The sequence below is a fragment of the Leuciscus leuciscus genome (assembly GCF_965113295.1).
Source record: "Leuciscus leuciscus genome assembly, chromosome: 2".
Classification (NCBI taxonomy): domain Eukaryota; kingdom Metazoa; phylum Chordata; class Actinopteri; order Cypriniformes; family Leuciscidae; genus Leuciscus; species Leuciscus leuciscus.
This window is the reverse complement of record NC_138726.1, coordinates 66,265,470-66,290,469: the sequence shown is the minus strand read 5'-3', so window position 1 is coordinate 66,290,469 and position 25,000 is coordinate 66,265,470. Positions and strand designations below refer to the sequence as shown.

Genomic DNA, 25,000 nt, shown 5'->3' with positions numbered 1-25,000 from the left:
TTCTCTCATATTTGATGAAGTTTGATTATTGATTCTGTTATTTTTCTGTTTATTACTATGAAGCTGCTTTGTAACAATCTGTACTGTATAAAGCGCTGTAGAAATAAAGCTGACTGGACTTTGCAAACTCTTACGATGTAAACATGTAAAGGGTGAAATCAAGTAATTTGGCAGGTTTGTAGTGAATCCACACTGAGCTCTAAACTCTCACATGCGCCATCATGAAATCTTAATAGCGGCAGGGGGAAAATGGCTTGCCTCTGGAGAGAGCCAGATTTATGAACATGAATAATTCACCAGTGTTTTTATTTTTTTCTTCTTCCTTCTAATGCTCGGAGGACTGAATATTTAGAGATTTTCGGCTTATTTACTCTCACGAGCATTTCAGACTCTGTGATCAACAGATAATGTATGCGGCATCATTGCTTACAATGTGCGCCCAATTAAGTGTCTTGTTAAGAGCTTGTTTAATTTGAAATCTCAGACGTTTAATAGAAGCATCTGATTGTTAGATGATTTATCAGTAACACTGGCTGAATGAAGGGTTTCTCTCAGTGATGTCAGTAACAGTGGCTGAATGAAGGGTTTCTCTCAGTGATGTCAGTAACAGGAGCTGAATGAAGGGTTTCTCTCAGTGATGTCAGTAACAGGAGCTGAATGAAGGGTTTCTCTCAGTGATGTCAGTAACAGGAGCTGAATGAAGGGTTTCTCTCAGTGATGTCAGTAACAGGAGCTGAATGAAGGGTTTCTCTCAGTGATGTCAGTAACAGGAGCTGAATGAAGGGTTTCTCTCAGTGATGTCAGTAACAGGAGCTGAATGAAGGGTTTCTCTCAGTGATGTCAGTAACAGTGGCTGAATGAAGGGTTTATCTCAGTGATGTCAGTAACAGGAGCTGAATGAAGGGTTTCTCTCAGTGATGTCAGTAACAGGAGCTGAATGAAGGGTTTCTCTCAGTGATGTCAGTAACAGGAGCTGAATGAAGGGTTTCTCTCAGTGATGTCAGTAACAGGAGCTGAATGTAAGGTTTCTCTCAGTGATGTCAGTAACAGGAGCTGAATGAAGGGTTTATCTCAGTGATGTCAGTAACAGGAGCTGATTGAAGGGTTTCTCTCAGTGATGTCAGTAACAGGAGCTGAATGAAGGGTTTCTCTCAGTGATGTCAGTAACAGGAGCTGAATGAAGGGTTTATCTCAGTGATGTCAGTAACAGGAGCTGAATGAAGGGTTTCTCTCAGTGATGTCAGTAACAGGAGCTGAATGAAGGGTTTCTCTCAGTGATGTCAGTAACAGGAGCTGAATGAAGGGTTTCTCTCAGTGATGTCAGTAACAGTGGCTGAATGAAGGGTTTCTCTCAGTGATGTCAGTAACAGTGGCTGAATGAAGGGTTTCTCTCAGTGATGTCAGTAACAGGAGCTGAATGAAGGGTTTCTCTCAGTGATGTCAGTAACAGGAGCTGAATGAAGGGTTTCTCTCAGTGATGTCAGTAACAGGAGCTGAATGAAGGGGTTCTCTCAGTGATGTCAGTAACAGGAGCTGAATGAAGGGTTTCTCTCAGTGATGTCAGTAACAGGAGCTGAATGAAGGGTTTCTCTCAGTGATGTCAGTAACAGGAGCTGAATGAAGGGTTTATCTCAGTGATGTCAGTAACAGTGGCTGAATGAAGGGTTTCTCTCAGTGATGTCAGTAACAGTGGCTGAATGAAGGGTTTCTCTCAGTGATGTCAGTAACAGTGGCTGAATGAAGGGTTTCTCTCAGTGATGTCAGTAACAGGAGCTGAATGAAGGGTTTCTCTCAGTGATGTCAGTAACAGGAGCTGAATGAAGGGTTTATCTCAGTGATGTCAGTAACAGGAGCTGAATGAAGGGTTTATCTCAGTGATGTCAGTAACAGGAGCTGAATGAAGGGTTTATCTCAGTGATGTCAGTAACAGGAGCTGAATGAAGGGTTTCTCTCAGTGATGTCAGTAACAGGAGCTGAATGAAGGGTTTCTCTCAGTGATGTCAGTAACAGGAGCTGAATGAAGGGTTTCTCTCAGTGATGTCAGTAACAGGAGCTGAATGAAGGGTTTCTCTCAGTGATGTCAGTAACAGGAGCTGAATGAAGGGTTTCTCTCAGTGATGTCAGTAACAGGAGCTGAATGAAGGGTTTCTCTCAGTGATGTCAGTAACAGGAGCTGAATGAAGGGTTTCTCTCAGTGATGTCAGTAACAGGAGCTGAATGAAGGGTTTATCTCAGTGATGTCAGTAACAGGAGCTGAATGAAGGGTTTCTCTCAGTGATGTCAGTAACAGGAGCTGAATGAAGGGTTTCTCTCAGTGATGTCAGTAACAGGAGCTGAATGAAGGGTATCTCTCAGTGATGTCAGTAACAGGAGCTGAATGAAGGGTTTATCTCAGTGATGTCAGTAACAGGAGCTGAATGAAGGGTTTCTCTCAGTGATGTCAGTAACAGGAGCTGAATGAAGGGTTTCTCTCAGTGATGTCAGTAACAGGAGCTGAATGAAGGGTTTATCTCAGTGATGTCAGTAACAGGAGCTGAATGAAGGGTTTCTCTCAGTGATGTCAGTAACAGGAGCTGAATGAAGGGTTTCTCTCAGTGATGTCAGTAACAGGAGCTGAATGAAGGGTTTCTCTCAGTGATGTCAGTAACAGGAGCTGAATGAAGGGTTTCTCTCAGTGATGTCAGTAACAGGAGCTGAATGAAGGGTTTCTCTCAGTGATGTCAGTAACAGGAGCTGAATGAAGGGTTTCTCTCAGTGATGTCAGTAACAGGAGCTGAATGAAGGGTTTATCTCAGTGATGTCAGTAACAGGAGCTGAATGAAGGGTTTCTCTCAGTGATGTCAGTAACAGGAGCTGAATGAAGGGTTTCTCTCAGTGATGTCAGTAACAGTGGCTGAATGAAGGGTTTATCTCAGTGATGTCAGTAACAGGAGCTGAATGAAGGGTTTCTCTCAGTGATGTCAGTAACAGGAGCTGAATGAAGGGTTTCTCTCAGTGATGTCAGTAACAGGAGCTGAATGAAGGGTTTCTCTCAGTGATGTCAGTAACAGGAGCTGAATGAAGGGTTTCTCTCAGTGATGTCAGTAACAGGAGCTGAATGAAGGGTTTCTCTCAGTGATGTCAGTAACAGGAGCTGAATGTAAGGTTTCTCTCAGTGATGTCAGTAACAGGAGCTGAATGAAGGGTTTCTCTCAGTGATGTCAGTAACAGGAGCTGAATGTAAGGTTTCTCTCAGTGATGTCAGTAACAGGAGCTGAATGAAGGGTTTCTCTCAGTGATGTCAGTAACAGGAGCTGAATGAAGGGTTTCTCTCAGTGATGTCAGTAACAGGAGCTGAATGAAGGGTTTCTCTCAGTGATGTCAGTAACAGGAGCTGAATGAAGGGTTTATCTCAGTGATGTCAGTAACAGGAGCTGAATGAAGGGTTTCTCTCAGTGATGTCAGTAACAGGAGCTGAATGAAGGGTTTCTCTCAGTGATGTCAGTAACAGGAGCTGAATGAAGGGGTTCTCTCAGTGATGTCAGTAACAGGAGCTGAATGAAGGGTTTCTCTCAGTGATGTCAGTAACAGGAGCTGAATGAAGGGTTTATCTCAGTGATGTCAGTAACAGGAGCTGAATGAAGGGTTTCTCTCAGTGATGTCAGTAACTGGAGCTGAATGAAGGGGTTCTCTCAGTGATGTCAGTAACAGGAGCTGAATGAAGGGTTTCTCTCAGTGATGTCAGTAACAGGAGCTGAATGAAGGGTTTCTCTCAGTGATGTCAGTAACAGGAGCTGAATGAAGGGTTTCTCTCAGTGATGTCAGTAACAGGAGCTGAATGAAGGGTTTCTCTCAGTGATGTCAGTAACAGGAGCTGAATGAAGGGTTTATCTCAGTGATGTCAGTAACAGTAGTGAATGAACTGTAGGTGTAGCAGGGTTGAAGCGGTGGTTGTGTGTGATCCGATGGTCTCTTGACACCGTCTGCTTTCTGATGGTAAAGACTCTTGAGCTTCAGATGAGACGGACAGAAAACAGACGGATGTGTGATCTTCAGTTCCCTGATAGTGATTAACTTCATGACCACTTCATTAGGCCAGTTAGGAGTCAGTGAAGAGCTGGAGCTGTACTGAGGACGACTGTTCTGCTGTTGCTTCTCTTCCTCATCTTCTAATTTATATTACTTAGCAAACACTTTTGAAAAAATTTTAGTCAACACTGGATCCAAAGCAAAGTTCTTATCCAAAGCAAATTTGTATATGTTTTTGAATTGCGCTTTTATTGCATTTTAACTTTTTTATTTTGCATGAAAACAGCCAAGGAATCTGACACCAACCAACCAACTACAACTAATGCTTTTCTTCTTCGTCATCATCATCATTTTCTTCCTCCTCTTCCTCTTCCTCTTATTCTTCTGTACTTTTTTATCTCTATTTCACACTGTTCATCCCTTTTGAACTAAAATAATAGATGTAATTTGTCATTTCTGCTCCACTAACATCACCAATTGGAAATGTGTCAAATAGAGAACAGCATATTAACATAATACTCTTACTGTTTTTTTCCATATGACAGAAATAGTATGAGTGGGTATGGTATTGGTCAGTCAAACAGATAGTCCCGCCACAAACTCACACGATTGGTTGAGGTTGAAAGGTCGGGTGGCTCAAACAGATCAGTGTTGTGAAACAGTCTATCAGCTGTTTCCATCCCAAATGGCATAAATGCATAAAGCATTTGCGAATAAAGCAGCTTTTCCATCCCATGTGTTCAAGAGAACAAAATTGTCACTTCCTGGGAAACAGGTTCAATATATCGGTTATAAAAATGTAAGATGATTCAATCAGGCTCTTTTTGCATCTCAGAGCGTCAGACGAAACACAGTCAACGCTGTCGTGTTCTCTAGCGTTCGGATGCTGGTGTTCGGGAACACACTCGTGTGTGTGAGACGCTTCTGGAGGGAGTTACACCAGATTATCCTGATCACACACTTCGACTCCGGCGTTTCAGAAACACCAAACCAACATTAGAGACGCTGCGACGCCATTGGTCCCCTGGTTACTCCAGTTATCCGATCACATTCAGTTTGTTGTTGCGCATCAAGGACGTTTTTCAGTAAATGTGAGTCCACTGTAGTTTATTCGCATGTCTTCTCTTATCAACAATATCCTGAAATTTGCGTAGAAATGGGTGTTTGGAAACATAGCTAGTGTTCCTGGAACCAGTGTAGCGCTGACAGCGACTGTGAACATGTGATCACCACACTGTAAAACATCCAGGTTTAGCTGGTTATGTTTCAGCGTTCTCGTGAACCGTCTTGCCAAGAGTTTTGCAGTAATTAACCTCATTCTGTGGAGCTGCTGAGCATCTCTCAGGTCAATATCACAACGAGACACTGATGAATCTGGTGTGTGTGAGAGGAACCGCAGCGCTGAACTGGAAGCGTCTCTAATGAGCTGCAGCAGGACCGAGGCGTTTGACCCGTATCAAACTCCAGCTAAATGTGAATTCATATCTGATATTGTCTTACACTCCTTCTTTAATGTTTCTCAGCAGGGCGTCTTGCATTTTCAATGAAACTGTCTGCCATTTCATCTGTTCTCGCTCGGTTGCTTTGAACCGATCAATTCTCCTGTGAAGAATGCATGTGTGGTTTTCAGATGTATGAGTATGAAGCGTCCCACTAATAAAGCCTCTCTCTCTCTCTCTCTCTCAGGAACAGAAGAGTACGCTGTGGAAGGTAAGCAGCTGATTAAATGTTCTGGTGTGTTAAAGTCTGATGTTCTGCAGGCGTATCGGCCGCCGAGCTGAGGCTTTGTCAGATTGGACTGCGGTTTTGGCGACTTCTGGGGGCTTTGATTTGCTTCTAAGAGAAACATGTTTCTCCAAGATTTACTCTTCCTTCTTTATCTCACTTTCTTTTCTTCTTATGAGTTGCTTTTATTGGTAATGCTTTACAATAAGTTGTCATTAGTTAATGCATGTTAATTCACTGATGTTAACAAATGAACCCTTATTGTAAAGCGTTACTGTTTGACTTTTACTTTCCAATGGACAGTTCCATGTTGTTGTTGGTTGGTTTAACGGCACAGATGAGAACACGATGTTGACGTTCGGGCTGTGAATGTGTTCTCAGTGTAATGTGATAAAGCAGGTGTGTGAGTTCAAAGGTTAAACCGTCCAGAACGACGCTCGCATCCGTCGAGGGCCAGATATATTTACCCATAGTTCCCCCGCAGGCTGGATTTGTCTGCGTAATGGATGGTGCTGGTGTGTGTTTGGGATCAGGCACAGGTATCTGGATGTTTTTCCTCCATCAGGACACTACTGATGGATTACCCGTCTCTACCCAGCATGCCTCGGGAGGCACGTCACCATGGCAACCCTGAAGAGACGTGTGCATGTGCTGGATGGAGAGCGAGGCCTTTGTGACTGAAACGCAGTCGATTAAATGCATGTTTCCAGACAGTCCTTTATAAAAATATGATCACAGTGTCCGTTTCGTGTATTTGCAGGAGTTTGGATTGAGCGGCAGGAGATTAAACACGACTCCGATTTTCATATAGGAATGATTTCCAAAGCTTTTATCACTGGTGTTATCATAGTATTGAATTATTTTACAAAAACCTGTATGCATTGTGCTCTTAATAACAAGTTTAATAACTTAATACGTTTAATAACTTTACACAATAAAACTATAGAAATTATAGACATTTTTTTCAGACCGATTATAGTGCAAATGAACACGATCATAAAGAGCAATAAATAACCAGATATTTTCCAGACATGGGAATATTTTCTGGACTGTCATGTTTTTAGTTTAGATTAAAAATGTAAAAAATTTAAACATATGTTTGTTAATTAACTTAAAAAAAGTCTTTAAGTATTTGGTGGTGTTTGAGAAACACTATAGCATCCTATTGCAACAATTGGTAAAACTGTATCTAGAGTTATTTACTTTATTTTGAAGTGCCTGGGATAATAATACTGTACATGTTCATTATCATTATACGCTGTATTACACGTCTGAAGTCCATAGAACACAGAAGAGATGACCAGTTCAAACAGGCAATCAATGCAGACTTTCTTTCACTGATTCCAGGGAAACTGGTAATCAAGACTAACTGTGAATATAGCAACATGATAAATACTCAACAAAGATTCAACAAAAATGCGCAGTAAATATTGCAGACTGTTTTTATCGAGCCTTTCATGCTTGTGGTTGCCAGGTGTCGAGAGTTTAAATCCCCCAATCAGAGTTTTCCTCTTAACATGACATGTTCTGCCTGGTGTTTTACTTAATCTTCTCAATCTGACAACCGAGTGCATGTGTTCTCTCTCTGATGATCTTCTCAATCTGGCAACCGAGTGCATGTGTTCGCTTTCTGATGATCTTCTCAATCTGGCAACCGAGTGCATGTGTTCGCTTTCTGATGATCTTCTCAATCTGACAACCGAGTGCATGTGTTCTCTCTCTGATGATCTTCTCAATCTGGCAACCGAGTGCATGTGTTCTCTTTCTGATGATCTTCTCAATCTGGCAACCGAGTGCATGTGTTCTCTCTCTGATGATCTTCTCAATCTGGCAACCGAGTGCATGTGTTCTCTTTCTGATGATCTTCTCAATCTGGCAACCGAGTGCATGTGTTCTCTTTCTGATGATCTTCTCAATCTGACAACCGAGTGCATGTGTTCGCTTTCTGATGATCTTCTCAATCTGGCAACCGAGTGCATGTGTTCTCTCTCTGATGATCTTCTCTATGGAGTCAATATAGGGCCATATATATCTGCAAAATAAAACAATGTTTTGCAAAAAAAAAAATGTTTTGCAAAAAAAAAAAATGTTTTGCAAATAAAAATAAGAGTATTGAGAATTTTTTTTGCTTTTTTGCAAGTAAAAAAAAAAATATTGCAAAAGAAAAGTTAACCACTGAGAGAAAAAATAAAGTTTAGCAAAGTAAAACTTCAGCAGCATTGACTTTGCAACACATATTTCCCTTTGCGCCGCTCCTTTAAATCCGCGTTTCAGTCATCTGTGCCTCTGCGGCGCAAGCTTTCCTTTGCGCTTCATTTTTCTTTGCGCCTCGCTTTGTGTCCCTGATTTGACGTGGGGGGAGGGGTCAAGAGGTTGGGGTGTGTACAAGGGACGAAGGCGCGTCCCTCTCGTAACGTCATCAGCGCGAGCCCCAGACCGACTGGATCGATCGAAATGGCGGAGCAGAGACATGTGAGGCTGCGTTCCAGTCCACTTTTAGACACGCACTTGTGAACTTCCCTAAGCACTTCCCCTTGGGGGAATCCCTGCCGCCATTTTGAAGTGCGTTCCACTTCGTGAAGTGGACGAGGGAAGTTTATATGGACAGACCCTCGTTCCCTCGATTTTGACCGAGGGAGCGAGTCTGCTTCAATGTACACTTCAGGCACCTATATGTCCCACAATGCAGTACGATTGTGACGTCACCACATATCTCATCTAATCACCACCACAACAGACAACTCTTATGATATATTAATCATATATATTTTTAATTTAAAACAACCCAAACACACCTATAAACATTTGGATGCTGCATTAAACAAATTCTTAAAGGGAAACAAAATGTAAATAATAAATCAACTCCACAGCTGATTCCAACTGATCAAGGGCTTAGGACGTTCCATTTCAGCCCATTGCAGTTTCCGCCAGTAGTGAGCACTCGCAATGACGTACATCCGAGTGAACGAGACGGAGGGAAGTTAGCGAGTGAAGGGCATGACAATTTTGGACTGGAACGCAGCCCGGGTGATGGATCACAGGTATGTATTATTGACAATAATAGTCTGGGGCTCGCGCTGATGACGTTACGAGAGGGACGCGCCTTCGTCCCTTGTACACACCCCAACCTCTTGACCCCTCCCCCCACGTCAAATCAGGGACACAAAGCGAGGCGCAAAGAAAAATGAAGCGCAAAGGAAAGCTTGCGCCGCAGAGGCACGGATGACTGAAACGCGGATTTAAAGGAGCGGCGCAAAGGGAAATATGTGTTGCAAAGTCAATGCTGCTGAAGTTTTACTTTGCTAAACTTTATTTTTTCTCTCAGTGGTTAACTTTTCTTTTGCAATATTTTTTTTTTTACTTGCAAAAAAGCAAAAAAAATTCTCAATACTCTTATTTTTATTTGCAAAACATTTTTTTTTTTGCAAAACATATTTTTTGTTTGCAAAACATTGTTTTATTTTGCAGATATATATGGCCCTATATTGACTCCATACTTCTCAATCTGGCAACCGAGTGCATGTGTTCGCTTTCTGATGATCTTCTCAATCTGACAACCGAGTGCATGTGTTCGCTTTCTGATGATCTTCTCAATCTGGCAACCGTGTGCATGTGTTCTCTCTCTGATGATCTTCTCAATCTGGCAACCGAGTGCATGTGTTCTCTCTCTGATGACCTGGGGCCTCATTTATAAACGTGGCGTACGCACAAAACGGGGCTGAAAATGTGCGTACGCCACTTCCGACGCATAAGTTGTGATTTATAAAAACAAACTTGACGGGAAAATGTGCGCACCTGCACGCAAACTCTGACCCATGCGTACAAACGTTTTGGAGATGGAGCAGTTTGGCGACACCGATGGTGAGCTGGAGTTAAGTGTCTTTTTGGTCACTTTTAGACAGAAAATCTAAAGAAAATTAAACAAATACAGAAAGATAATACAAATATAATTTCACTCACCAAGCCTGTCACTTGAAGCAAATATCCATCTCTTCTTAAATGTCCGCGCCAGCGAGCGCTCTGGGCCGTTTAGTGAAACTGACGCAAATAACGGTTTAAATAAATAAAATAATGATTTAAACTATGTTTTACTTCTGATATAAACATTTAGATTAAATATGCCATTCAAATTAATGGAGTTAAACACTTAAACATGAAATCATTACTGAAAAGTTACAACATTTTTTATATTCAAATTCAATCAATAGAAATATTGTTGTGGATGTGATGTTTTTGAACACTTCCTGTGGCGTGCTTTATGCTGTGTTTTAATGTTTTAACCACAGAGATAATTGCTTATCATGATAATACCAGATTGTCTAATGCCCAAGGCCTATCTGTTTCCATTAAAAATATAAATCAATTAAAAATACAATTCGGCCAGTGGAAAAGATTGAGAAAACTTTCTCTGAAATGTATTTTACACTATTTGATTTATGTATTCAAAAACAAGGCAAGGATAGGCAACTACTTGATTTTTATTAATGTAATGTGTCTTGTACCGTTAAACGTTATCACGTGGATGAATAATAATATGCAAATGATATGCAGATGAGGATCTGCATAGTAAAACTAGGCGTTGTAAGCTCCATATATGGTTATTTCGGGGCGGAGACACATGTGCGCACAATCTTCCGCTGACTGGGATTTATAAAGTGAATTCTGCGCAGGTTCTGGCGTACGAACGGTTTTATAAGTCTGAATATTTTTTTGCGTACGCCATTTTTTCCTTTCGGGCGCACGTACACTTTTAGTAAGGTTCCTACGCACAGTTTTATAAATGAGACCCCTGAACATCTGAGATCTTCACTGAGATCTTCAGTCAGTCTGTGTCTGTGTTATTCGTGCATCTGTTCAGACGATACATGATCTGTAATATCAACATTCTAACATTTTCATGCAACATGCATGTTGCAACAACAGCAATATATTTGCTGTTGATTTAATAGAAAAACATTTGGAACTATTAGGAATTTCACTGTTTTAGAGCCACTTTTGAGTTTTACCAGTTTTCATAAATAATGTGTAGAGAGTGTGTTAATGTAAATGATGATATTATAAATCAGGGTAGTAAAATAAAGCATCCGTAAAGAGTTGACGTTCTCTTGATTTGTGCTTGCAGGCGAAAGTGCAATAATTCACAAATGACAACAATAATGAGCACTTTATACATGACGCAAAGCGACTAAAATTGATTTAATTGTCTAAAACTAGGCTTAAATGTCTTGACTAAACAAACAGCAGAATAGTATCTGAACAGTACAGGACTGAGACTGAAGCTTGTTGTTTCAGAAGCTCGAGCTGCTCGATGTGTTTCCTTCAGATGTGAGTCTGGTTTCTCCTTCTCTTCTGATTGAAGCCGGTGACATTTGCTGGGTTTGTGCGGGTCGAACAGAAAACTAGAGGACAGACCTGAAGAGATGAATGTTTTGATGTGGGAATGTCAGCGCTGGAGACATGCTGTGGATCTGACCTGAGAAACGTGAATCTCCTCCTGAATGAGAAACAGTCAGTCGCTTCGGATTAAAGCTTCCGCTGCATGAATATACAGTATATGCAAATATTAGTGCATGAGACACTACAGACGAGCCATAGAACTAACATATTCACATACTGAAACATGCCTTCAAACAGAATATGGCTCAGCACATAATCAGCATTACAGAACGAACGTTTGGTCTTTATTTGGAAGAGCGTCACGTTTACATCCATGCCTTTGGCTGATGCTTTTATCCAAAGTGATGAAACAATACAAGTTCACCGTTCAGATTTCTGCTCACGTTTCGGTACAGTGTTGGTACGGCGGGTGGAATACTGAATCATATTTTTAAACAGTTCAGAGTAAATTTTCTCATTTGTATGAACATGATTTTCCAATTACTTTTAAAATACAAAACTACAGGGAATTTGTAAAGCACTTTACTTGAAGCCTTTATGTATAATACTGTACATTATAATGCATTATATATTTTCATAAATAATTGTAACCAAAGTTTAAATGCATTATAACATATTCAGATTCCTTGTTACATATACATTTGGATGTTTGTTATTCATGAGATTGTAAGACGTAATGCATTAAAATAAGTTTATAATGCATTATATATATATATATATATTTTTTAAAGTAATGTATTACAGAGAATTTATCTGCGCATTGTATAAAAATAATTGAAATGAAGTGCATGATGATAGTTGTAATCATTTCGGTTTCTGTTTCATTGTGGCTTGAGCATATGCTTTAAAATGGACTGAACTATTTAATATTTAAAAAAAAAAAAAAAAAAAAAAAAAACGTAAATGAAAGTGACCTTTTCAGATACAAGAAGAGATAGATGAAAATGATAAAGATATTTGGAGAAATTTATCCATGTTTTTTACCATACAGTGAAAGTCAATGGGGTTCAGTGTTGTTTAGTTCCCACCATTCTACAAAATATCTTTGTTTATGGAAGTCATGATGACAGAACAATAATTTTTGTGTGAACTTTCCCATTGATTTCTGATATTTTTTTATGTTTCCAATATTCTTTCAGTTCCAAATTTCCAAAAGTTGTCTTATTTCATCTTCAGTAATCATAAGCATGTTTTCCTCTTGTCCTGATTATGTCAGAGATGTGGACATGGAAAGTGTCAGAGAACAGGAAGTAGAACAGGAAGTAAACCAGGAAGTAGAACAGGAAGAAGTTAGTTAACCCACCGGTTCCCATCGGTTGAGGACCGTGGGATGGTTGAGGATTCATTGGTTGAGGATTGAGGGATGGTTGAGGGTTCATTGGTTGAGGATTGAGGGTTCATTGGTTGAGGATTGAGGGATCGTTGAGGGTTCATTGGTTGAGGGTTTGAGGAATGGTTGAGGGTTCATTGGTTGAGGATTGAGGATTCATTGGTTGAGTATTGAGGGTTTATTGGTTGAGGATTGAGGGATGGTTGAGGGTTCATTGGTTGAGGATTCATTGTTTGAGGATTGAGGGATGGTTGAGGGTTCATTGGTTGAGGATTGAGGAATGGTTGAGGGTTCATTGGTTGAGGATTAAGGGTTCATTGGTTGATGATTGAGGGTTCATTGGTTGAGGGTTTGAGGAATGGTTGAGGGTTCATTGGTTGAGGATTGAGGGTTCATTGGTTGATGATTGAGGGTTCATTGGTTGAGGGTTTGAGGAATGGTTGAGGGTTCATTGGTTGAGGATTCATTGTTTGAGGGATGGTTGAGGGTTCATTGGTTGAGGGTTTGAGGAATGGTTGAGGGTTCATTGGTTGAGGATTGAGGGTTCATTGGTTGATGATTGAGGGTTCATTGGTTGAGGGTTTGAGGAATGGTTGAGGGTTCATTGGTTGAGGATTGAGGAATGGTTGAGGGTTCATTGGTTGAGGATTGAGGGTTCATTGGTTGATGATTGAGGGTTCATTGGTTGAGGGTTTGAGGAATGGTTGAGGGTTCATTGGTTGAGGATTGAGGAATGGTTGAGGGTTCATTGGTTGAGGATTTAGAGTTCATTGGTTGAGGATTGAGGGTTTATTGGTTGAGGATTGAGGAATGGTTGAGGGTTCATCGGTTGAGGATTGAGGGTTTATTGGTTGAGGATTGAGGGATGGTTGAGGGTTCATTGGTTGAGGATTGAGGAATGGTTGAGGGTTCATTGGTTGAGGATTGAGGGATGGTTGAGGGTTCATTGGTTGAGGATTGAGGGATGGTTGAGGGTTCATTGGATGAGGATTGAGGGATGGTTGAGGGTTCATTGGTTGAGGATCCTCTCTGATGTGTAACTGTTGACCAGCCTATATCTCAGCTCTGTCTCGATGCCCTATTTTCAGGGGTTTTGTCTAATTAGCGGCTCTGACCGGGCCGTTAGATTGATGAGATCAGTTTCTCCCGGCGGGATTAACCGTATGCAGCGAATGACAGAGAAACGCTCCGCTAATGGATGATCCGGGAACGCCGTGACCCCGTTTCTCTCCCACACCCGTCAGGTGTGTTTCCTAACAGCACACCAGTATCCAAACAGATCTGGCCTGGAATGAATTTGTAATAATTGTGTGAGTTGAGAAAAGTTGTTTGTTCTGGTCACGACTGATTTGTTTGTTTGTTTGTCTGACTGTAGATCCAGACTGTCCTTATCTCTCTAATCCCAGCAAACGATCTTCCCTCTGGAACATTCGGGATTAAACTCCTGACGGTGGGAGACTCTGGGATGTTTCTCCTCAAATGCTCACACACACTCACACTAACTCACACACTCACTCAGAGACTCTGGGATGTTTCTCCTCTCCTGGCCGTGAAATGGAAAGCTGATGTCCTCTGTAGATATGAGATTAAAGTTGAGTTATCACAGATTTGAGTGGATCAACTAAACCAGATTATGGATTATTTCTGAAGATTCTCCAGAGCGGATGAGATTGAGTTTCTGTGGTTTAGTATTTTATGTTTCTGTGTGATTTACAGATGAAACTCTTCATCGTGGTTCTTTAGAGAAATGAGAAGATATCAGTGTATTAGTCCAGCTTTTGGTCGTTGATTCCACTTATATAACTGTTTTATTCATGAATGTGTTTGTCATTTATACTTACACACACACACACACACACACACACACACACACACACACACACACACACACACACACACACACACACACACACACACACACACACACACACACATACACACACACACACACATACACACACACACACACGTCTCCTTCAGGGGTAATCTGAGCAGTAAATGTCTAGAATGACCCTCTGATGAAACTCTGATGAATCCGTCACATTCACACTGATTGTATGATGTTTAAAGTCGTGTGTGTAAATGTCACACACTCACTGTAATTGCTCTGACCTTTCCAGCGCTCTGTGTGTGCAAACATGTCATGTGACGACCTGCAGGAGGAAATGACACGTCTCCATCTGTGATGGACTGAGCCGAGTGAGTGTGTGATGGGTAGGTTCAGGGGTCAGGTTAGTGTGTGTGTGTGTGTGTGTGTGTGTGTGTGTGTGTGTGTGTGTGTGTGTATGTAAGTTTTTAGTGTTGTTTTTCCTGATCCTCAGTGTTTAGTTGTCAGGCTGTGGTTTCCATGGTAACCAGTGACCTGTATGTGATAAACTGCAGAACTTTCACAAATGAGCATTAAAGAGTCTGTGTCTCTGATCACATGCATATTCATTATAATAATGATCAGAGAGCTGCGGGATATTCTGCATATTAATGAGCTGTGTATAAACACACGCTGACAGATATCTGACACATCAAACACACAAGAGTTGTGAATGTGTAGCTGATGAATAATTCTGAGAGTGTGATGTTGTTTAACCAGTGATATGGATTCAAGTTTTCAAGTTTCAAGTTTAATTAATTTATAAAGCACATTTAAAACAGTCTGACCAAAGTTCTGTACAGGACAACTAAATACAGATCTTAAATATACACATTTTAATACACACAAATATAATATAATATACACATTTAAGAAAAATATGTGTATAAAAAAATTATACGTTTTTAAAAGAGACTTAAGAATTGTCAGGGAAGATGCGACTCTAATCTCAGGTTGTTTCATAACCGAGACCCGACCACAGAGAACGCTCGATCCCTCTACGTCTGAGTCGTGAGTGTGGGACTAGAAGGAGGTTACGGTCACTTGATCTTCAGCTTCTGGAAGGCGTATAGGAATGCAGCAGTTCTGATAAGTAGATAGGAGCTTTGTTATGCAGACATTTACATACAAATAGAATAATCTTTAAATCAATTCTATACTGAATAGGCAGCCAGTGAAGATCTCTTAGAGTTGGAGTGATGTGATCATATAAACTAACTCCTCAAATCGATGCTGGTGGTCTTCAAATTATCAGTGGGGCCGAAAACTATCACCTCTTCATTTAAAGACAAAAAGTTTTCAGCAAGCCAAGATTTCACCTCATCTAAGCATAATAAAAGAGAAATGAATGCAGACAGATCATTTCTCTTGATAGGTATATACAGTATATATATATATATATATATATATATATATATATATATTTGGCTGTCGTCAGCATAAAAATGGAAGTAAACACCATGTCTTCTTAAAATAGAACCCAATGGTAGCATGTACAGCGAGAAAAGGGCGGGTGCCAGGATCGAGCCTTGTGGGACGCCACAGGAGAGGAGAGCGACAGAAGAGGGGAAATTACATATCTTGACCAAAACTTCATTGAATATTTGACTGATGTTTAAGCCAGGCTTTGATAGAGCTGTTTGTAATTTCAGGGTGAAGATCCACTCAGAAGTTTTTCTGCCTTTGAAATTCCATTTCAGTTTTATACCGAACTAAATGTAAACTGAAATAGTAAAAAGGACGCAGTTGCAATTTGAACTTCTGTAACATCATTTACAGGGTTTATTTTATGTTTCTGAAAGAGTCTCTTCTGCTCACCAAGGCTGGATTTACATGATCTGAAATACAGTAAAAACTGTGAAATATTATTATAATGTAAATCATCTGTTTTCTATGTGAATATATAGTAAAGTGTAATTTATTCCTGTGATCAAAGCTGACTTTTAAGCATCATTACTCCAGTCTTCAGTGTCACATGATCCTTCAGAAATCACTCTAATATGAGGATTTGATGATCAAGAAACATTTATGATTATTATCAGTGTTGAAAACAGTTTCATATTTCTGTGGAAACAGTGATGCATTTTATTCTTCAAGATTATTAGATGAATAGAAAGTTTAAAATAATTTATTTGAAATATAATTTTTGTAACATTATAAATGTCTTTACTGTCACTTTTGATCAATTTAATGCGTGTGTGATGAATAAAAGTGTTAGTTTCTTAAAAAAAAAAAATTTAAATAGTTTTCATTGAAGTTTTTTTGGCCTTACTGGCAGACGGAACTTTCTGAACTCAGCCACACAACACCTGTTGTACTACTTAATATATAAACTTTATCATATTTCATAAATCTATAGGGCGGTTTGGAAGAACACTTGATTCACCAGAATGTTGGATTTTCATTGTAATTCAGTAAATGACTGGATGTATGAGCAGAAGAATAAACGTTTGAGAAGCATTTTAATAGAAAATAATTTTGTTCCAGTAGTTTCTGTGACGCGACCAAATCCTTTCAGATTCCAGCTCATGAATCTGAGCCAGTTATGATCTAATGTAATGTAAGACTGTACTTCTGTTATATAAAGCTAATGATATTTCCAATCTCGCGCTGCTAAACTCTCACACAGAGCATTTCTGCTTTTGCATCGAGGCGTTATTGAGTATGTTTATTAAAGCAGTTTACTCATGGGAAACACACACACACACACACACACACACACACACACACACACACACACACACACACACACACACACACACACACACACACACACACACACACACACACAGACACAGATGTCTTCCTCTCTCTCTCTGTGGTGTGTGTGTGTGTGTGTGTGTGTGCAGTGGTGCATGATGGGACAGTCTGGATCATTACAGCTTGAATCGACGGCTGGTGATTCAGTCCTGCATTAACATCTGACACACGTTTATATGGCAGAAAAACACACTGAACGCAGGAGGGATTCTCATTATGATAATGAGTTTTCTTGTGTAGTTTAGTCAATTCACAATTGAACTGAAAATGGGTTTTAAATTCCATTCCAGTTCTGGACTGAACTCAGTTTGATGTGAGCTAATAAAGCGGTGTGGAGTCTGAGAGTCGGTGGAAGGATAGCGTGAGTCATGACGTGTGGATGTGTGATCCTGAACAACATCTCTGTGTCTCGAGCTGATGGCTGTGAGTCTCGTTTCTCCTCTTCACGCTGATTCCCAGGATTAACACATGAGCGAGACGCAGCGAGTCGTTCTGAAGAGCTGGAGGCCAGTGTCGAGCTGCTGTGTTTGATAAGACACACGGAACCGATTGATCTGAAGCCCAACGCTCACACAGGCCACAACACACACATTACTGTAACTTTAAGAAAAATTTAAATGAAAACAGAAAATATAACAATACAAACTATAATAGCGTCTCAATGATCGTAGAGTAATACTGGTCAAGGGTTAACTTTGTCTCTGTGTGTGTTTTCCAGGTTTAGATCTCATTGATCGTGTTTCTCAGTAATATTGATGGCAGCACAGGAAGTGTTTTCTCTCTCGCTGAGCTCACTTCCTCCCACACTTCACACACTCTTCCAGACTCCTGTACTGTCCTGTGCTCGTTCTCTCAGAGTCGGACTCCTGGCTGAGTGATTTATTTTATTTTTTAGATGATAAAGTCACGTTGTCGCACACGAGTATCATGGCAACGGCCTCCTGTAAATGTGTTCGGATGACATGATTGCTGTGATTATAGTTGTTTTCTGGGCTCATCTAATGACCTGTAATGCTGGACTCTCACACTGACACCATTATAGAGCTGACATATTCATCATAAATGTGAGACACATCTGCTAGACTACACTAATAACCTGACAGAAAATATTATGTATGGATTAAGATAGATGTCACTTTTAAATGCAACTTTTAATGACTTCTGCAGTCTCAAAATTATTCACCCCCCTGATATAATCCCTCAGAACAGCCCAGATCTGCAGAACAGGTGTTCTCTCACTAATCAAGGGCTTCATTAGCTGCACCAGGTGTGCTTGAGCTAGAACACACAACATATCTGAACTGGAGAGGTTTGATGAGTGTCACGTTTGACTGCATGCTAGAAATATGGCTAAGTCAAAAGAATGGTCAAAGTTAAGAGAAGAGTTCATCGCCCTTCACAAACAGGAACAGGATATAAAAAGATTGTGAAGGCACTAAATGTTCCTCGAGACACACTTGGAAGCATAGTTTGAAGTTTAAAGTTAGAGGAACAGTGTTTGCACTCCCTGGACGGGCAGAAGGAGGAAGATATCAACGGTTCAGAAAAGCCCTGGAGTGACTGCAGAAGACCACAGACTCAGGTTTCAGCTGCACAGTAAAGCTCGTACTGAACGCATGCCAGAACTCCAGGACTACACCACTACTGACTAGGGGTGTCCCCGACTATGGATTTTCATAGTCGAATCAGAATCGTCAAGTCTTGCCTATAGTCGACTAATAGTCGAATCATGTATATGGGGGCGGGGCTTTAACAATTCAAAGCCGCGATGTACAGAAAATCACACAAAGATATAGAAGAAAATGTATAAAAACATTTGGGATCAATAAAACTAAGAAATAACATAAATAACTCCAGAAAGGCCACACTGCAGACAGGATTTACATTTCACATGCAAATCAAATTAAATCGGCTAAATTACAAGTACAGCACAACATCGATGCACCGAAAAAATTAACAATTAATTTACTGAATTAAATTAGAACAGAATATACCTTTCTTATAAATAAAAATACAAAACGAAATAAATCAGAATCAAGTCACAAGATGAGGAGCAAATGTGTGCAAAATGCCTAATGTGCAGGGGAACATATATTCAAAACACAAGCCACAAATAGTTAGATTAGATAACCCTGACAGATCAATAAATAAAATTAAAATAAAGAAATTATTAAAATAACGATAGTAGCCAGAATTTTCTACTTTGTCTTTTTAACTGCAGAAACAACAATAAATGCTAAACTGGAGTCGAAGTCTTTTTAGCTAAACATGTTCACAGCATCCAAAAATCAAATTAGAACCGGCTGAAAAGTTTTGAAATCACTTGTACCTGATCGAGAGAACAAATCCTGAACGTCTTTCACTCTGTCTGTCCGTTGGAGTCTTTTCAAATTGTGCGCGCGGATAAAATACATTCTAAAACACGTAACGTGAAAAACGTTTAACGACTTAATCTCCTAAAATAGTTAAATTAAAATATGAAAACGCTTTACTATAGGAGGAACGCGCTGCGGTCATATTCTGGGTTCATCTGCTTATCTGCACACAGTATGGTTTCTTAATAAAGTGTGTACTGTGTACATTAAGCCACGTTAAAGTGCCTTTTAAGCGTTTTAAAAGCTTTTTCACGTTAAGCATTTAGAATGTCCTGTGGAAAACCAACTTGTTAACGTTGGCCGGCAGAAGTGCGATCATGGTTTTCCTGATGCTAAATCCAGCCTTGGAGAATATCCTTTCTGATGGTGTACATCCACACTTTAGATTTTCTTATTAGATTAGATTAGATTAGATTCAACTTTATTGTCATTACACAAGTACAGGTACAAGGCAACGAAATGCAGTTTAGGTCTAACCAGAAGTGCAATAGCAGCAAGTGCAGGATATACAGTGGTTCCATAAGTGCAGAACATGGATATGTACTGAATAAATATAGAGTTGAATACTATTATAAACAAAAATTTACAGATAGATTTGTCCTATGAATATAATATACAGATAACTATTACTGTGAACAGAGTTTACAGCTAGATATGTACTGAATATAATATACAGATGTATATACAGATGGCTAATATACAGATGGCTATTACTATAAACAGTATTTTTACAGATAGATATGTACTGAATATATATATACAGATGGGTGTTACTATAAACAGAATGTGAGCATAATATACAGATGGCTATTACTATAAACAGAATTTTACAAATAGATATATGTATAAGTTAGGCTAAAATGAGCAGTATAACAATGGATTTAAAGTAGTGCAAATAAAGTTTGGACAGAAGCTATCCGAGTGAAAGTGCAGTGGAAGTAATTGCATATTACAGTTAAAGTACGGTATTGCAAATGTATATGTAAACAGTCGGTACTGTAAATAAACAGTCGGCAGTGCAAATTGAGCATATTCCAGTCAAGGTAGTAGTGCAAGATGCATATGTAAACAGTTGTTTCTGTAATAACAGTCAGCAGTGCAAATGAACATTATAGTATTGCAAATAACAAAATGGAGGCAGGTGTGAGGAGGGAGAGGAGAGTCAATCAGTATATGAGGGGAGTGGGATCAATGAGGGTTAGAGTTTAATAAATAATTATCCCAGACATTGTTAAAGATTTAAATCCTTGCCGCCAAGACGCTCCTCTGTCGGTCACGAATTGAAAGTGAAACTTAAATCTGTCACGGGGTGTTTGGATTTATTCACGCACGTTAAAAAATATTTATTAAAAGCTTCTTTCTTTGCACATTTTTATATACAGCATTATCATAATAGGCTGAATATTAACGTATTGACAGAAAACCGGTAGTTCTGTGTGAAATCAGACATTGAGCGCCCTCATATAGCCAAAGTGACATGATCTTCGTTTCATAACACCTCTGCGAAGATTCGACCGTGAGATCGGTAGTCGAATCAGGCTCCTCCTATCGAAGCATCGAATCTTCGACTATTCGGGGTCACCCCTACTACTGACCCAAACACACAAGAAAAGTGTTCAAAATCATATAAATAAGCCTCATGATTTTGGGGATTCTGTTCTGTTGAGCGAAGAAACTAAACTGGAGCTGTTCGTCCCTCTGGATCAGTGGTGTGTCTGGAGGAAGAAGAATGAAGCGTATGCTGTGAAGACCTCTGTCTACAGTTCAGCGTGAGGAGCTCATGATGCTCTCGGCTGATGTATATCCTACGGCTCTGGAAACCTGCAGCGTGAGGAAGGAGAGATGGAGTCACTGAAGGATCAGGAGATCCTAGGAGAAAACATCATGCCGTCAGAGAGGAAGATGAAGCTTGGACCTTCAACAGGACAATGATCCCAAGCATACCTCAGATTCCAGCAAGGCTTGGTTGCAGAAGAAGTCCTGGAAGATACAGTGGCATCACAGTCACATGACCTGAACCCCATAGACAATCTTTGGTGGGATTTGAAGAAGGCCAGGAATATCCCTGAACTGGAGGCCATTGCTCATGAGGAACAGCTCAGATCCCTCAGAAACAGAAGCTGCTGTCTTATACATCTCGCTTCAGCAGCTCATACAGCAAAACTGTTCTACTCAGTGCTACTGTTCCACTCAGTGGGGCAGTCATGGCCTAGTGGTTAGGGAGTTGAACTGGTAACCCAAAGGTTGCTGGTTCGATTCCAGAGCCGGTGGGAAATGCCTGAGGTGCCCTTGAGCAAGGCACCTAACCCCTTATCGCTCCCCGGGCGCCACACAAAGGCTGCCCGCTGCTCTGGGTGTGTGTATCCACGTTTGCAGTGTGTGTGTGTTAACTACTCACTACTCTGCTCCTAATGTGTGTGCATTAACTTGGATGGGTTAAATGCAGAGGTCAAATTCCAAGTATGGGTTACCATACTTGGCCTTCACTTTCACTAAAGATGCTTGACATGAAGGGGTTGAATGATTCTGAGACTGCAGAAATCATTAAAAGTTGCATTATCTGTTGAATTTGGGGAAACCACTCGAAACATTTGTTGTGTTGAGCTTTTTCAGATACTTTTGTTTGATTTGTTCATTCCAAACAGTTGAACGTCTCTAAATAAACCAATATATATATATATTTGTATCACAGCTAAAAATAACGAGAAATTATATGTTTAACTTTTTATTAAATGTAGTGGAATAACAAGTTCAATATTATGCTGAGGAAACTTTCCCAAAAGGAAATTACTCTGATAAAGTACAGATACTTGACAAATGTACTTAAAGTACAGTAATTAAGTATAAATACCTCAATAATATCCACCACTGGTGTCAGGATGCTGTAGGCATGTGTGTGTGTGTGTGTGTGTGTGTGTGTGTGTGTGTGTGTGTGTGTGTGTGTGTGTGAGAGAGAGAGAATGAAGAGGAAACTCTTGAGGTCTGGAGTTTAATTTTCTTTGTATCCTGGTGATCATCACTGTCATCATCTCCTCCTGTCTTTCATCGAGCGCCTTTGTGTTCGGTGTGTGTGTGTGTGTGTGCGCGTGTGTTTGTGCGTGTGTGCGTGTGTGTTTGGTCATGAATCTCAGGAAACGGATCTCTTCAACCCGTCATTCACTCGATCAAACACTCTCGCCAGCCTCTGAACATCTGCCTCTCGTGAACACATGACCTCGAAGACGAGCTTTCAGGCAGAGAACACAGATATAGAGCTGTGCTGCAGATATAGAGCTGTGCTGTACATATAGAGCTGTGCTGCAGATATAGAGCTGTGCTGTACATATAGAGCTGTGCTGCAGATATAGAGCTGTGCTGTACATATAGAGCTGTGCTGCAGATATAGAGCTGTGCTGTACATATAGAGCTGTGCTGTACATATAGAGCTGTGCTGTACATATAGAGCTGTGCTGTACATATAGAGCTGTGCTGCAGATATAGAGCTGTGCTGTACATATAGAGCTGTGCTGTACATATAGAGCTGTGCTGCAGATATAGAGCTGTGCTGCAGATATAGAGCTGTGCTGTACATATAGAGCTGTGCTGCAGATATAGAGCTGTGCTGTACATATAGAGCTGTGCTGCAGATATAGAGCTGTGCTGCAGATATAGAGCTGTGCTGTACATATAGAGCTGTGCTGCAGATATAGAGCTGTGCTGTACATATAGAGCTGTGCTGTACATATAGAGCTGTGCTGCAGATATAGAGCTGTGCTGTACATATAGAGCTGTGCTGCAGATATAGGGCCCTATTTTAACGATCTGAAACGCAAGTGTCAAGCGCAAAGCGCAAGTAACTTTGTGGGCGGGTCTCGGCGCTGTTGCTATTTTCCCGGCGGGATAAATTACTCTTGCGCCAGGCGCAAATCTAAAATGGGTTGGTCTGAAGTAGCTTCATTATTCATAGGTGTGGTTTGGGAGTAACGTGAAATAAACCAATCAGAGCGTCATCTCACATTCCCTTTAAGAGAAGACGCACTTTTTCCATAGCGGATTGCTATTGTAACGGCGGGCGGATTTGCCAGGCGCGCGCCAGGAGCGGTTCACAGCCGAGGAGAGCAACGCTCTCGTCACGGCCGTAAAAGAGAGAAGTTACATTGAATGGAGAAACCCACCCAAATTAACTTCGGTTAAACAGGCGTATGATAATTTGGGTAAATGTGTAAGCTAGATGTATGCTTTTATAATAAATTGTCTATCTATCTATCTATCTATCTATCTATCTATCTATCTATCTATCTATCTATCTATCTATCGTAATAATGTATGATTTGCAAAAATGAAAACTGCTGCTTCTGTGTAGATGAGAGAATCAAAGTGCGCGTTGTGCACACGCTACATTGATTATGGCCAAGCATGCGCCCTTAAAATAGCATATGAATAACATGCGCAACGCGCCACTGACTTTAAACTATTTTTTCCTGGTTAGTGGCGCAATTGTTTTCTAAACCTGCAAAATAGCATGAAGGAACGTTTGCGCCGGAACACGCCTCCTCTTTGCGCTGAACCGCCCCCGGGAGCGCAAGTGTATTTCCTAACTTACCGACGTGCTTCTGTGGAGGGAAAAGTCCGCTTTGCGCGGGTGCAAAATAGGAATGATACATGCGTCGGTGTACAAAGTCACTTGCGCTGGGTGCAAGATAGGGCCCATAGAGCTGTGCTGTACATATAGAGCTGTGCTGCAGATATAGAGCTGTGCTATAGATATAGAGCTGTGCTGTACATATAGAGCTGTGCTGCAGATATAGAGCTGTGCTGTACATATAGAGCTGTGCTGCAGATATAGAGCTGTGCTGTACATATAGAGCTGTGCTGCAGATATAGAGTTGTGCTGTACATATAGAGCTGTGCTGCAGATATAGAGCTGTGCTGTACATATAGAGCTGTGCTGCAGATATAGAGCTGTGCTGCAGATATAGAGTTGTGCTGTACATATAGAGCTGTGCTGCAGATATAGAGCTCTGCTGCAGATATAGAGCTGTGCTGCAGATATAGAGCTGTGCTGTACATATAGAGCTCTGCTGCAGATATAGAGCTGTGCTGCAGATATAGAGCTGTGCTGCAGATATGGAGCTGTGCTGTACATATAGAGCTGTGCTGCAGATATAGAGCTGTGCTGTACATATAGAGCTGTGCTGCAGATATAGAGTTGTGCTGTACATATAGAGCTGTGCTTCAGATATAGAGCTGTGCTGTACATATAGAGCTGTGCTGCAGATATAGAGCTGTGCTGTACATATAGAGCTGTGCTGCAGATATAGAGTTGTGCTGTACATATAGAGCTGTGCTGCAGATATAGAGCTCTGCTGCAGATATAGAGCTGTGCTGCAGATATAGAGCTGTGCTGTACATATAGAGCTCTGCTGCAGATATAGAGCTGTGCTGTACATATAGAGCTGTGCTGCAGATATAGAGCTCTGCTGCAGATATAGAGCTGTGCTGCAGATATAGAGCTGTGCTGTACATATAGAGCTGTGCTGTACATATAGAGCTGTGCTG

At 40.6% G+C, this 25,000-nt stretch overlaps 1 protein-coding gene across 1 annotated transcript in view; it reads left to right on the top strand.

Annotated features, from left to right (window-relative positions):
* Positions 1 to 25,000, top strand: part of nrxn2b (neurexin 2b) — a 558,448-nt gene that overhangs the window by 110,261 nt on the left and 423,187 nt on the right. The window contains exon 3 of the mRNA XM_082161672.1: positions 5,695 to 5,718. Coding sequence (XP_082017798.1) covers positions 5,695 to 5,718 — 24 coding nt within the window. The remainder of the gene's footprint in view (positions 1 to 5,694; positions 5,719 to 25,000) is intronic.